This window comes from Conger conger, chromosome 13 (genome assembly GCF_963514075.1).
Source record: "Conger conger chromosome 13, fConCon1.1, whole genome shotgun sequence".
NCBI lineage: Eukaryota > Metazoa > Chordata > Actinopteri > Anguilliformes > Congridae > Conger > Conger conger.
Window position 1 is genome coordinate 14,960,096 of NC_083772.1, and position 14,009 is coordinate 14,974,104.

Consider the following 14,009-nt stretch of genomic DNA (forward strand, 5'->3'; position numbering starts at 1 on the left):
AATATGACTATTAAAGTTGGACTAAGGCCTAAATGACAAGCTAGAGCAACCTGCATGCAAGGTGTCAAATTAAGGCAATATGCCTAACAATGGCTGTATCCACGAAACATGGGGACCACAGTACAACATCAGTAAGCCTAAAACCTAATAATGGCACCATTAACACAAATGTCAAATACTTGACTATTTTGCATTGGCAACAAGCTGGAGTTTGAGAATATTTGGGATTTTTGCCATTCTTTATTTTGTGATCACAGCATTCAAATGTTTTGCATAAATTCACTCTAATGCGCAATTATAGCCCACCCATATCAAGATGCTTGATGTTAATTTGGTGGAGGACTGTTCTGTCATCTTCACTGAACACAGATGCTGCCAACTTGCTAAATGGTAACTTTTTGGGAGTGCTCATGCATTCGTTTGTGCAAATGGGGACCTCATAGGCCTACACAACAAGCGACCAATACGTAATACATAATAAAGACATATCATTAGGCGTAGTTGTACCATTTAAAATACATTAGGCTACATAATAATTAGCCTATCACAGTTCCACTCATCTGCACTTTTCTGCGGATATTTATTGATGCATTCGCTATATTTACATTAGCGTACATTTAGTATCATTAGTTTATAATGTTTGGCATGTGACCTCTTTGAGCGGTTCCATTCATCTCCCCATTTATGAGAAGAGTTTCCCCGGAGACTTACTCTCAGAAGGGGACAAATCCATGAGTCATCGGGCAACAGAAAGCGGAACCTTTCCGTTCCGCAGACATCAGCGTTTGAATGTTGTTTGCGCAGAATCAACGCTAGTAAACACGGTAAGATAATTTTTTGGTGGTAGGCTGCTCATCTCGCATCTCTCTCAGATTATTCAGACAGCCCAAGAAGGCATTTTTTGCTATTTATCTTCTACATAACAGGGTTCCATCGGCTATGTATCCCCACATTTCATACATAGGCTATGGAAGGCGACCCAAAGCGTGTTTTGCCCTGGTGACTTTTTAAAGAGCGCAACCTGGCTAAGCAGAGAGATTCAGGGGGCCTACATTTGTCATGCTGAGACTGCACCTGCAGAGATATTAGATCGCGATAGAGATCCGTCGTGTTTTCGATTACCTTCAAAATAGCTGGCCGGTAAATAAATAAATGAAATGAAATGAAATTAAATTAAATTTAAAAAACTGTACCACAACAATAATAGTGCTACAACAACAACTACCACTTCAACTACTACTAGCTACTACTAGGCTTAATAATAATCTATTAGCATATTACCATATCTGATTCACAAGGTTAGTATTTGAAGAATTGTGTTAGAACCCACATAGTTTACATTTGGCAATCGCTTACTAAATTTGGCAAGACTGTCTGCCAAGCCCTACTGTAATCGCCAACAGTCATACAGTGACTGGCTGTTGTACAGAATGCAATCAACAGTTCAATTACTGTGCTGGCTGGAAGCTAAATACCATTTTAGTGACAGGGCATGGCAAGGGCATCCCCAAACCCAGAAATAAAGATACCAAAAGTACCTAAAAGGTACAAATGCTTGTTGTTATATTGTACCCCTAGCCAGCAATATATAATTAAATTGTACATTTTTACTTTGGAAAACATACTCATAAGTACCCAAAGAGAACATTACTATACATTTGGGGTAGATTCTGGAAATGTACTCCTTGAAGAACAAACATGTCCCTCCACTGTTACTTGGTTTCAGAGAGTGCATGCTGAATGTGCTGACAAGCTCATCCTGCCGTTCACCCCACTGACCCCGTCCCGTGTCGTCGTGCTTAACACCTTGTAACGTGCATTCTACTTTAACACTAGAAAGTAGGGAAGGTGTCAATTTCACGAGACCTCTCATTTTTTGTTGACAGTTGTTAACTGTTTTACAATCGCACAGGAAAGGGGGCGGGAAGGGGCTGAGGAAGGAGGCGTTCTGTGGATTCCTGCAGAGGCTTGTCTGAAAAAAAGTGGCCAGCACAACGGCAGAGTTGCGCATCTCTCTACCACTCGAAGTGCATGTCAGGACTTGTCAGAAACGAAGAGGGCGTGGCGAAAGGAGTCTAGCCGCGGGAGTGAAAGCTGAGCGGGATCACAACTGTGTAGCATTCTCATCTGTAATCGACGCCAGGATTGTTCCTCTATTAACCCCCTTGACAAAACAACGATTTCAGCGTTACATTCAGTGCTAGATCGGCGCTGCAATTGCGATTTTCCTGGGATGTTTATTGACGTACGGTTCATACAATGGTAAAATGTCACACGAGTGGACTTTGAAGCAACGGAATTAGCTAACTAACTAGTTAGCTTTCTGCATACGACCCCTAATGACAAGGACCCATCAACATAACATAAACTTTTTACTGCTATCCTGTTACAACGAAGCGTCAACAAAGGCAGGTAAGTTTACACTTTGTTAGCTGGCTAGCTCGGTAGCTGGCTATTTTTGACAGCTTAATCTTCTTGACACTACATTTAAAGTTAACGCTGAAAGTTACATAGCCAATGATGTCAACGTTAAACGTTTTGTCGAGTTTTATCTGGTTTAATGGTAGTAAACCACTGTGCACGAATAAGCTATATTCGGTCCTTATGAGTTCCGTGTTATGGATAGTTTCTTGCTTGTGGATACAGTGCGCAGTGTCGTGACAACTCATCGAGAGAGTCCTGCACCTCGCAGTGTAAACATTATCCTGGGACGGCGATGCACTGTGCCGCTAGATATTAACGTTACAGTAGCCACATTTTTATGTAGGCGAAGGGAAAGGTGCAATCTACCACCATTTAGCTAGCTAGTTGTGATGAATCTGGAGAGGCAAATATATATATCCCGGTTATGTTTTTCTTGCTTGCGACTCAGCGTCTCGCCCAAAGCGATGTTTGGCTCCCGTGAATATGTGTTCGACTTTTGGACAGCTAGACAGAGGGACAATGGTAACATGGCAGGCTTGAATGCGTGTTTATATGATTCGACTATATTTTAATTGCCACTGTTCGATGTGTCAAATTAGTTGAAGTAAGTGATATAAATTAGTTATTTACTAAAGTTGCTAACATCGGGTTAGTTGTATAGCCTGTCGAGAAGATGGTAGGCTATGCACAAATGTCGAAGTGGTATTCCTCATCTTTTTTCGATTATTCGTTTACATTTGGTCAATGGATTGCAAGGGCGAGTATTAGGTTAATGCGATTTAAGATTAGCCAATAATTTGACAAATTAATGCTTACCAGTTTTCGATTGCCATTTTTTCCGGCATGGTTTGACTAACTTTTCGACGAGGTTCTCATAGTGCTGTTAGATTATGATATCATGTACAACATTGTGCAAATATTTTCTCGAGAACGTTGTGTTCCATGCGATGGCAAGTATCAATGAATATCAAGATTGCTTTTATCGCAACACTATTTGCTGGCGAGGTCAGGACAACCGACCCCTTGCGCAAGTTTTCGCGCGTGGAAATATTAGTATGTGCGGAATAAACATATGCATGATGCTGTTATGAAATCTTGAATTCCTTACTTAATATTTTCCGTGCATATCTTATTTCCATTTCTTACAGTAGCCTAGAGAGCTAACTTTCTCAAGCAATCTGATATGATTGTCTGTGTCGCAGTGTGGAAATTTGGATGCTTAATGTGTCATATCAAACCCCGAGAAGGCGCTGGAATTTACCGCTTTTGTCGTGGAGAAATTGTGAAAGAGCCACGCTTCTGCTGTCAACCTTGTTATTGTGTGTCGAGAGTAGCGCGCCCGTGTCAGTTCGCTTCTGGCACGGATTTGTTTACAAACAACTCTTGGTACACGAGGGCGATATCACTGCCATCTAGTGGTCATGTGGAATATAAGCTGTGGGGATCAAGCCGGAGGACAATGTTTTTGAAAAGAATCGCCTTGATTCTGACATGGTTGCTTGAATGCAGTCTTGTTCAGCATGAAATTCAAATAAACAAAACGTTTGAATTATGAATCATGTTTCTGTAATGCAATATGGCTATGCAAACCAGGTCATATGCCAATAATTTAAAATAAATTAAGTTCCAAATACTACTGCCGTGATTACACTTAATTTAGATGCGTCATGTTCATCTTATGCCAAATATTTAGACATGCGATATCGCATGGTAAAGTGCAATGGTAATGCTTTGGATTCAAAGGTCGTAAAATTCCTTTGGAGTCCACTGGGTGGCAACACGTTCTGTGTTGATAATGCTGTAATATTGTGTCAGGGGTTGTGCCATTGGCCATTTTTTATAATAACGATTAATTTTTTTAAATTGAAGCCAGAAGGAACCGCAGATGCTAATTAATGTCGTGTGCTCTCGCGTCCCCTACAGGCTGCAGCCGGTATGGCCAGACCCCAGACCGACGGCGGGGTGGACAGCAGCGGACAGCAGCAGCAGAGCTGTCGCATGGAGGCGCTGAGGCCCGAAGGCTCGCGGCAGGACGCGTGGCACCGGGGCAGCTTCCACGCCCTGCAGACGGGCTGCCAGCCCTGCCTCCCGCGCCGCGACATCGCCACCCAGACCGCCTACAGCGCCGTGGCCCACAGCCCTCGCCCCGCGCCCGCCTGCGCACCCAGCGCACCCCCCTCAGGGACCGCCCACACCTCCGTTCCACAGAGTGCAGGTGAGCCACGGGCAGGTTACATTGCATTACATTATTGGCATTTGGCGGACGCTCTTATCCAGAGCGACGTACAGTTGATTAGACTAAGCAGGAGACAATCCTCCCCTGGAGCAATGCAGAGTTAAGGGCCTTGCTCAAGGGCCCAACGGCTGTGCAGATCTTATGGCTACACCGGGATTAGAACCACCGACCTTGCAGGTCCCAGTCATTTACCTTAACCACTACGCTACACGTTGAACGGAGGAGCCTAAAAGTTCTGGGTGCAAGTACCTCCATGTCAGTGCTGTTGTGTCTTTTAGCAAAATGTTTACCCACAAGTGCTTAGCTGGTATAAGATTTAAGCCAAGTCAAAAGGAGAATAATTTAACAGTTATCTTGTGTAGAGTAGGACATAGAGTTCTGGAAATGAGGCAAGTCTCTTTTCTTGTTTGTTCCAGCTTCATTAGAGCACTGTATTTGCAGCTGACGTCACACTGCGGAAGGGTACCTATGAAACAAATGCACTGTTCAAAATAATCTTATTGCTCAAAATGAAAATGGAGTATAAATAATAAGGAGAGTAAGCAACTGGGAACTCACATTCCCAGCAGCCACTTCTTGCCAGTTCAGATTACGGGACCTGTAGGAAAGGAGGGGTTTCTGGGGTTCTTGCTGACCTGGGCTTTGCTAGGATGTGCTGTGCCTGCAGGGAGCTGCTATCCCGGATCGAGGCATACACAGCATAGTGAGGAGGAGAGTTTGCTCAGCCCAGCTCAGCCCATGTTGTCCTGTATTCTCTCTCTCTCTCTCTCTCTCTCTCCTCCTCACTGCCATTCTGCAGCAGTGGCAGGGGCATGTCCAGACTTGCCCCTGTTTCTGACTACCCTGAGCACAAACGCCCATATCCACCAGGCAGGGGGATATACCCCCGGTCCAGCGAGCCATTGCGCCGAACGCCTCTTTCCTCCTCACATTCTCCCTTCCATTTCCTTACACCTGTGCTCTCTTGTGTTTTTCCGTTCTCCACCTAGGCCACCTTCCTGTGTTTTGCTCCTCTTCTTCGCTGTTTCCTCCCTAGCTCCCCGCCTCCCATTGCCTGTCCAAGCCGGCAGGTCCCTCCCCCTCCCCAGCATGTCCGCCCAATCACGGTGTGCCCCTGTTTTTTCTCAGCCAATGGGTGAATTCGGTTCCTGGCAGTACCGGGCCACAGTTACCCTGGCAACAAGCCAGTGCTTCTCTGCTTTCCCTCGCTCTGTTTCTCTCCGCCTGCCGTGTCACCTGCACCTCCAGGATCAGCAGATCGTTTGCAAATTGCATTATCTTTGTTATGCATTTAATAGAAAGTCTTCAGGAAAAATGCAGCGTGGGTGGTTTTTACCCTGTAGGCAAGGCCAATGGTATTTTTTTTGCACTTCTTGCTGTATTCTTTATTTTCTGAGAAATAAAACAAATAAAACCATGCATAAATAAAACCATTTTTTTCTCCGTGGAGTAATTCATTACACAGATACATTTGAAATGTAATAGGCTTTTTTCTAAACCCCCAAAGATTTATCCTGCAGACTAAAGTATTTATACGTAAAAATGCGTTTTATGGATTAAGGGACACGTGACAGGAGAGAGAGATAGAATATTCATCAGGAAAAAAGAGAGTTTTTGAAATCATAGTTTGCCTCTACAATGTCAGGACAAAGTTAAGGTAACATCAGAGCAAACCTCTTTCCTTGTGGATTCATAAAACCAGCGCGATTACACCGTCCAATGCTAACTCACACAAACACATATACTCTAGACTAATTAAGCAGATTAAGGGATTACAATCAAACTTCGGAAGAAAAAAAAAAACAGAAAGGAGGGGAGCCGTCTCACAAGATGTTAAAGGCCTGACTGACGTCACGCGGGGGTACGGCTGGTTTTGGGACCAGAGGGGGATAAACAGCGGCCCAGTCCCGCTAAGTAGCCAAGCTGCCCGGGTGGAGGGTCTTAAAACGGGTCACTGGATGCCTAGACAGCCACGCTGGTTTCTAGACTCACTAAGAGCCTTAAAAAGTCACTGGTTAAGGAGCAGCCAGCGGAATTTGAGATGGGGAGGATGGGGGGGGTGCTGGGGAAAGGAGTCAAGCTGCCCTGTCCGACCTGCAAAATAGCCGGACCCTAAGAGTGGGCCTAAGCCCATGTGGTCGTCACTACATGGCTGTTGATGTTCATTACATTACACTAGAGTTATTTAGCTGACACTTTTTTATTCTCCAAAGGGACTTACAGCTGATTAGACTAGGCAGGGTCCAATCCCCACTGGAGCAATGTGGGGTCGAGGGTCTTGCTTGAACCGGCAACTGCCTGGCTGCTGTCGGCTGCCCCTCAGCTGTAGGCTGGAACTTGACTAGTTGACTAGTCTCTGTGCTGTTTTTGGCTGGGAGGGTGACCTGTTCTCTGATGTGTTGCTTTTGTCTGTGCCCAGACACTGTGAGGGAGCAGGGCGGCAGTGTGGAAAGGCCTCATGACGGACAGCCCCTGCCAGACCTGCTGCCCCAGAGACAGCGCCCCCTGGGGGAGCCCTCGGGGAACAGCCACGCTAGAGATCAGGAGATGGAGGACGAGGCATCGGGGAGAGTGGCCGACCAGCTGCGCGTCATCGGGGACGAGTTGAACGCCATGTTCCTGCAGAGAAGGGTGAGTGTGTGTGTGCGTGTGTGTGTGTGTGTGTGCATGCGTGCATGCAAGTGTGTGTGGGCGTGTGTGTGAGTGTGCGTGCGTGTGTGTGCGCGTGCATGTGTGTGAGCATGCGCTTGTGTGTATGTGACTGTGTGCGTGTGTGTGAGTGTGCGCATGTGTGTGCGTGTGTATGTGAGTGTGCGTGTGTGTGTCCGTGTCAGCGCGTGTTAGCGTGTTATCAGGCACGCATGCACGCTTGACTGAGGGGAAAGTGTGTGCGGCTGTTCGCACATGCATAGGTGTGTGTCAGCTGTTGAATCAACAGGGGAGCTGCAGCCTCTGGGTGTGTGTGTTGTGACTGAAGTGGAGTTTCCAGTTGTGGGTGAACTTGCTCTGCTCCCCCCACCCCTCCTCCCTCCCTCCCTTCCTCCCTCCCTCCCCCCACCCCTCCTCCCTCCTCTGTATCGCGTGAGGAGCCGTCATGGCAGCTCAGGGAGTAAACACAGGCTAATCTCCGCCCTCTCTGAGTCCGGACAAACACAAGCTGACGTCAGTCCTCTGCACTCTCTCACTCTGTCTCTCTCTCGCTCTCTCACGCACGCGACTGCTCTGTCTGACATTACGCTGCTCTCTGTCTCTCTCTCTCTTTCTTTCTCTTACTCTCTCATGCACGTGAATGTCCTGGCTGATATTATGCTGCTCTCTCTCTCTCGCTCTCTCTATCTCACCCTCTCTCTCTGTCTCTCTTTTGTTCTCTATCTCACTCGCTCTTTCTCTCGCACCCTCTCTCTGTGTCTCTCTTTCGTTCTCTCTATCTCACTCTCTCCGTCACTCTATCCTAACTCTCTCGCTCCTTCTATCACCCACTTTCTCTCGATCTCTATCTTTCTCTCGTACCTTCTCTTGCTCTCTCTCTCTCTGTCTCTCTCTCACACGCAAGTGTCTGTCCTGGCTGACATTACCCAGCCGGTATCACTGAGTCGTGTGCACTCACTTTCTCTTGCACACAAACGCGTGCAGACATATCGAATCACACATCTAACAAAAACACACACTCTCAGAACCTACTCACAATGCAGGTAGACGCATACAAACACACTCATGCGTGTATGCACACTCACACCCGCAACAAAATAGGCACACGCAGTAATAAAACAGTTAACGTGAGTGCAAAGACATGTAGATGGTCACATGATCCAGGCCAGCTTGGCATGGCTTGGAGCCAGAGTCGAATTCCCCTCCCCCGCCCCTTGGCCTTGCCCCGCGCCCTCGGTGAACTTCCCGGAGCTGCGGACGGCCCCACTCCTGGCTGAGCATTCTGGGAGAAGTGTTGTTTATTTAGAAACCGAGCAAAAGTACGGGGACTTCCTCCCTCCTGGGGACAAGCAGAGACAATGTCTGCCCCAGCCCTGTACAGCGTCACTCCAGCTGATTTAGTGCTCTCTCTCTCCGGGTCTTATCCGCGGCTGCCCACTTCCCGCTCTCGCATCCGTCTTCCTGTCCCTCTCTTTTCCCCCTCTGCTCTCGGCCTCTACTTTTAACCCCCCTCCCCCCCTCTCTCTCTCAAGCTATCCTCTTTGTGTTTGTTTGTGTCTATATTGTGTCGGATTTAAACTCCCTCTCACCCTCACTGTCTGTTCCTCTCCACGCTATCTCTCTGTCGTTCTGCTGTCTGAGTCTGTCTCCCACAGTCTCTGTCTGCCTGTCTGCCTGTCGGTCTGTCTGGACCGTCTGTGTGTCGGTTGTCGCGGCGCAGGGCTATTTTTAGCGGGTGACTCACAGCAGCTGTTGGCGGAGTGGCAGGCCACTTTTCCCAGCTCCCGCTCGCAGACGCTGTCTGTCGCAGACGCACTCTGCGGCTTTAAACACACACACACACACACACACACACACACAAACATACACACAAACACAAAAAGTGCACACAGACCTGGACACATGCACACACACACAGAAATGTGTATACACACACACACAAACATACACACAAACACAAAAAGTGCACACAGACCTGGACACACGCACACACATACAGAAATGTGTATACACACACACTATTGACTTCAGCTGGAAATTCATAAATTAATTTGGAACTTCATGAAGTTCAGTTGGAAGTCAATGAAACCGGACCTAAACGCTGCTTGGTTATGAATAGCCACCAGGGGGAGTTTGGAGTCTGTCACCTCTGAACTCTCTCTTTCTCTGTGTGTTTTAGAATGCTGCACGCCACTGAGCTGTTTCTCTCTCTCTCTCTCTCTCTCTCTCTCTCTCTCTCTCTCTCTGTTCTAGAACGCTGCACATCTCTGAACTCTGTTTCTCTGTGTGTGTTCTAGAATGCTGTGCACCTCTGAACTCTTTCTCTGTGTGTTCTAGAATGCTGTGCACCTCTGAGCTTGGTTTCTCTCTCCTGTTCTAGAATGCTGTGCAGCTCTGAACTGTGTGTGTCTCTCTGTGTTCTAGAACGCTGCACATCTCTGAACTGTGTTTCTCTCTCTCTCTCTGTGTTCTAGAATGATGCCCCACAGTTGCAGAACTGGAGAGGCCTCTGCTGGGGACTCTTTACCCTCATCACAGACACCCTCAGCACTCTGTACCTCCGGCGAAACAGATAGACTTCGGGATGGGGCAGAAGGCCTCAGCTGGGACAGGGCAAATCTGCTGGACCGGATTGCCTTTTTGTAGATTTTGTACATTATTTTCTATCTTGGCTTTGTTTGTTTGTTTTGTCAGATTTTTTTTATTATAATTTTTTTGATGTAGCATTGTGGCAGGACCGTGTGGTGGTGTGAGTGTGTGTGAGTGTGTCTTTTGAGTGTGTGTGTGCGAGCTGCTCATTCTGCTGGCCCAGTGGCAGAATGTGTACCTTTTCTGAAAGCGTTGAAAGTGTGTTGCTGTGAAGGCCCTGTTTTGGGACGCTAGGTTTGGTGTACTCCATATTTCCACCACCCTGGCGGTATGTACCACTCATCCTGTCAGTCCACAGGTTACGGCTCTCTGGGGCAGCCTGCCCATCTGTACTTATGAGCCTTCGCTACCCCTTCTCATCCTTGGGGGAGGCCAGTCCCGCCCCTCATTACCAGGGCGATTGCCCCTCCGATTAATCAGGAGGGGCCTTCAGGGTCCAATCCCAGCAGGCCACTCCATTGCCCAATCAGCCAATCAGCAATCAGGTGTTTGGATTATGGCAGCTTTGCCTTCGTTAGGATGGAGACGTGACCTGCCTCCCCCCCCCACACACACCCAGGGTGCTTGGACATGGCCCCACATTGCTGGGGCTTCATCAAAACCTTAACTGGACGGGAGGGGGGGTGAGGCCAGCACCCTACCAATTCAGATGTGTACATAATTTATATTTTTTACGGACTTCCTTAGACTTTTGAGAGCATTTGTTGCTGTGCCTCACTCCTCCCTCTACAGGATTAAATGCCTTGACCAGCGGTGGACAATCCACTCTGGGTGAGTGGGCTCCGGCTGCACGTTCAGCTGTCCACGCACTTCCTGTTCTCGCACATTCCACACGGGCCACGGCCTGCGGTCCTGTTCCTGGACTGGCACGCAGGCCGCCCGTGTAGCTTCGGCGTCTAAGGACCGTTGTCGATAGTTGTAAGAAATTCATTTGTTTTGTAAAGTTGGGAAAATTGCAGCAGCCAAGCTGGATGTGACCAGCCGGGTCTAGACTGTTTCTCGGACTAACCTGTAGTCTCTCGATGACAGTTAATTGTCGTTTAAGTGCTTCAATGGGAGTTCCCAGTTTTTCTGTTAAACCTTCAAGAATTCTGCACTATGAATATTTTTTTATCGTGGACCAACAGTTGGAAGTGTTCTAACAGAACTTGTACATGGGTTGAAAATAATTGTTGAAAAATTGTTAGAAAAATTCGATCTCAATCCAGTTTTTTAAGCAATATTTTGGGTTCAGAAACATTTGGGTTCAGAATTGCCTTTGAAAAATCAATTTTTGTTATTTAATATGCAAACCACTCAATATTGGCTTAAATGGCTGCCTGTGGAAGTTGTATGGCACTTTCTGTACGCCAGATCTCAATGGTTATCCATAGTGACATCCCCAAATGATAATAATATAATGAAATGCCATTTTTTCTACTATGTAAGAACAAATGTAAAATAATTAATTTATTCTTTTTTAATGAAAACGATGGTATAGATTTTTTTTTCTAAAGGCCAGTTGTGTTTTTTGGCTTTGTGTTTAAACTGGGGTGAGTGGAGAGACATCGAAAACAGAGCAAGTTCTCTTGAGAGCGTTCCTTTGATCGCACCGGTCCCTAAGTCCACGGTTTTCACAAACAAGACTGAAGAGAGCAGAGGCTGTCAACGACAGCGTCTGTGGTAACACTGCCGGAGCTGATGGCACTTAAGCCCGTCTTTATTTCCTGTTTGGAAATGTCTTTACAAGCACCCAGCAAGGCAAGCAGAAGTAGGATTATAAAACTCAAACTACCCAGAAACAAGCCTCCCGTGGTCCGCCTGAGCCCCCCGCCCCCCTTATTTACATGAATGAGATCCAGTTTAGGACGCCGTTTAAATGTAGCATGAGTGATATACATTATTTCATCTCTAGTCACTCCCTCAGACTGTGATGTAAAATACTGAAGGAAATGAAACCACCATCTTTAGGTTGCATGAATTTAAAAAAAGCAAGCAAACGTGCAGACGCAGTTGGCGTAAATGTCAAAGTTCAAAGTGCAAAAAAAGGATCAGCCTTACTGTATCCTAAAGTAATGATGTGTCTGTGGTCTGAAGCTGTGTACATTTGCTACTTGACATTTTCTATGTGAATTTTCTATGTGAATTTTTGTATTTTTTTTTTCCTTTTTACAATAAAGTTTAAAAAATTGAACAATCGGTGCCTTCACCTGGCATGTGACTCAAATCTTTTGTTAATATGCACCTCTGTAGAGAAATAACCAACAGCCTCTTGTCTTCAAAATGTGTTTATCCTCAGACTAGTACCAGTCCTTGTCTGCAAGAAGACATATTGAACTTACAGTGGTAACAGCTTTAAATATTCACTCTATTACCTATTGTACCTTGATGGCCAGGTTTTAACCAAAGCAACCATAATGGTGTACTGTCCTTGTAGGAAAACAGCACATAAAATCGCCCAGCCCTGTCTATGACTCCACACTGAAGCCAAAGAGTTTTCTTCTTGAGTCATTCGGCTGACTGTAACATACACCAGTGCAGAGCACACACAATAAAACAGGTCACTTTGTGTAGACAAAAGGAGAGTAAGAAGTGGGAGTGTTGCTCCATGGAAAGGGATCACATCTGGTTAATATTAGGAGGATTAGCGCGACCCCCGCCTGATCAGTTCACGTCAGGGTCATGCGCGATGCGGGCTGGTGTTCTCTCATAACACGGTAGCGAATAACGACAACACTGCCACATCCCGCCGCGGCACTGCAGACTCGCTGCCCTGTCCTGTACAGAACACGCTCTGTTTAGGCTGACCTTGCCCTTCTCCTTCCCACAATTGTGTAGTAATTGGCTCACAGTTTGGCAGCGAGGCCGTCTAAACTCCCATGCAGACGGTGAGTTTACTTCCAAGGGGCGTGCTTGTATCTGATGCCTTCCCAGATCCATTATGCACAACGCACTGCTATGCTCCGTGCGGCCTGGTTAAAATAAGTTAATGACTAGAATGCAATATCTATAACTGGAAACCCTGTGGCCAAAGCAGATTGGTTTCACGAGTGATGACATCATTTCCATGGGGTATGGCCTTGCTGTGGGGCCAGCAGGAGTCAGTAGATGAAAGATGGCTTTTGATTAAAAACGGTGGGTTTAGCTCAGTCCGTAATTAATCCTCCCCTCACTAATATGAAGAAAAGAGCAGTGACTTAATCATGATATCAAGGCCATGGTTGTTTCTCTTGCTTTCTTTGTCCATCCTTTCAAAAGAAGAAAAACAAGAGGCCTGTTTGTTACCATCGGGTCCAAGTCGTAGGTCTTTCTCATACATAGACGCCCACGTACACATCCACACACAAAGCATGCTATTACTGGGAAATGTCAAGGAAGTCCATTTCTGCCCCTTGTACCTAATAAAGGCATTTTTTTTTCTCATTTGCCATGGAGGGAAACAAAAGGCAAACCAGTGGGATGTCTATAGTATGTACATGCATTTTCCTTTAACAGACACTTAGATAAAAATAAGGTGATGCAACTCGTTGAATACATAAAGGGAAGAATGTATGTCATTAATGAAAAGCTATACTGAACTGGATAAACCCTCTATGCCTTGTAAGAATGTAAGGCCTCTATAGCTTGGGAGTGGCTTCATCCTGACGGGAGACTTGGGAGATGGGAGAACACTGATAATCAGGGATCCCAGTTCAGGGAGAAAAATGAAGCTGTTTCAGTCAAATCACAATGATAATATCCTCTCTTAGCGGAGTAATATGAGTGGGGTGCATTATTCAAGGGTACTGACTGCTGATTTTAAGGAGACGCCAAAACCCTGCAGGGATTCTGGCCTGGAGTTTTACATCCCTGACACGGCCGTGACCCCACCGTGAAAAGAACTCATCCCAGTGTCATCAACCCTGGGCAGAAAGAAGGAAAGTGACGAACCCATATTTGCATTGTAACAGATCACACCCACTGCCTAGCACCGGGTGATACCCACGCAAACACTGGCCAAACGGGGTGAGCAGTATCTCTCCACAACACCGATACCACGTCTGCATTTACATCTAGCTGTCTTCACCCCCAG

The 14,009-nt window shown here is 46.5% G+C and overlaps 1 protein-coding gene across 2 annotated transcripts; it reads left to right on the top strand.

Moving 5' to 3' along the window:
* Nucleotides 1–1,996: 1,996 nt before the first annotated feature.
* bbc3 (BCL2 binding component 3) lies at nucleotides 1,997–12,105 on the top strand. 2 transcript variants are annotated; one of them, XM_061218484.1, is made up of 4 exons: nucleotides 1,997–2,412; nucleotides 4,348–4,639; nucleotides 7,080–7,291; nucleotides 9,784–12,105. In XM_061218484.1, exons 2-4 carry the CDS (start codon nucleotides 4,360–4,362, stop codon nucleotides 9,883–9,885), a joined length of 594 nt encoding a protein of 197 aa, XP_061074468.1. In that variant the 5' UTR covers nucleotides 1,997–2,412; nucleotides 4,348–4,359; the 3' UTR covers nucleotides 9,886–12,105. The 2 variants fall into 2 exon arrangements, with proteins under 2 accessions (XP_061074468.1, XP_061074467.1); XM_061218483.1 differs by having other exon boundaries at nucleotides 1,997–2,408.
* Nucleotides 12,106–14,009: the final 1,904 nt, after the last annotated feature.

Coding starts and splice junctions, on each gene's coding strand:
- bbc3 (XM_061218483.1), top strand. CDS start 2,340: ATGACAAGGACCCATCAACATAACATAAACTTTTTACTGCTATCCTGT. Junction 4,640..7,079: donor CTCCGTTCCACAGAGTGCAG/GTGAGCCACGGG, acceptor GTCTGTGCCCAG/ACACTGTGAGGGAGCAGGGC. Junction 7,292..9,783: donor CCATGTTCCTGCAGAGAAGG/GTGAGTGTGTGT, acceptor TCTGTGTTCTAG/AATGATGCCCCACAGTTGCA.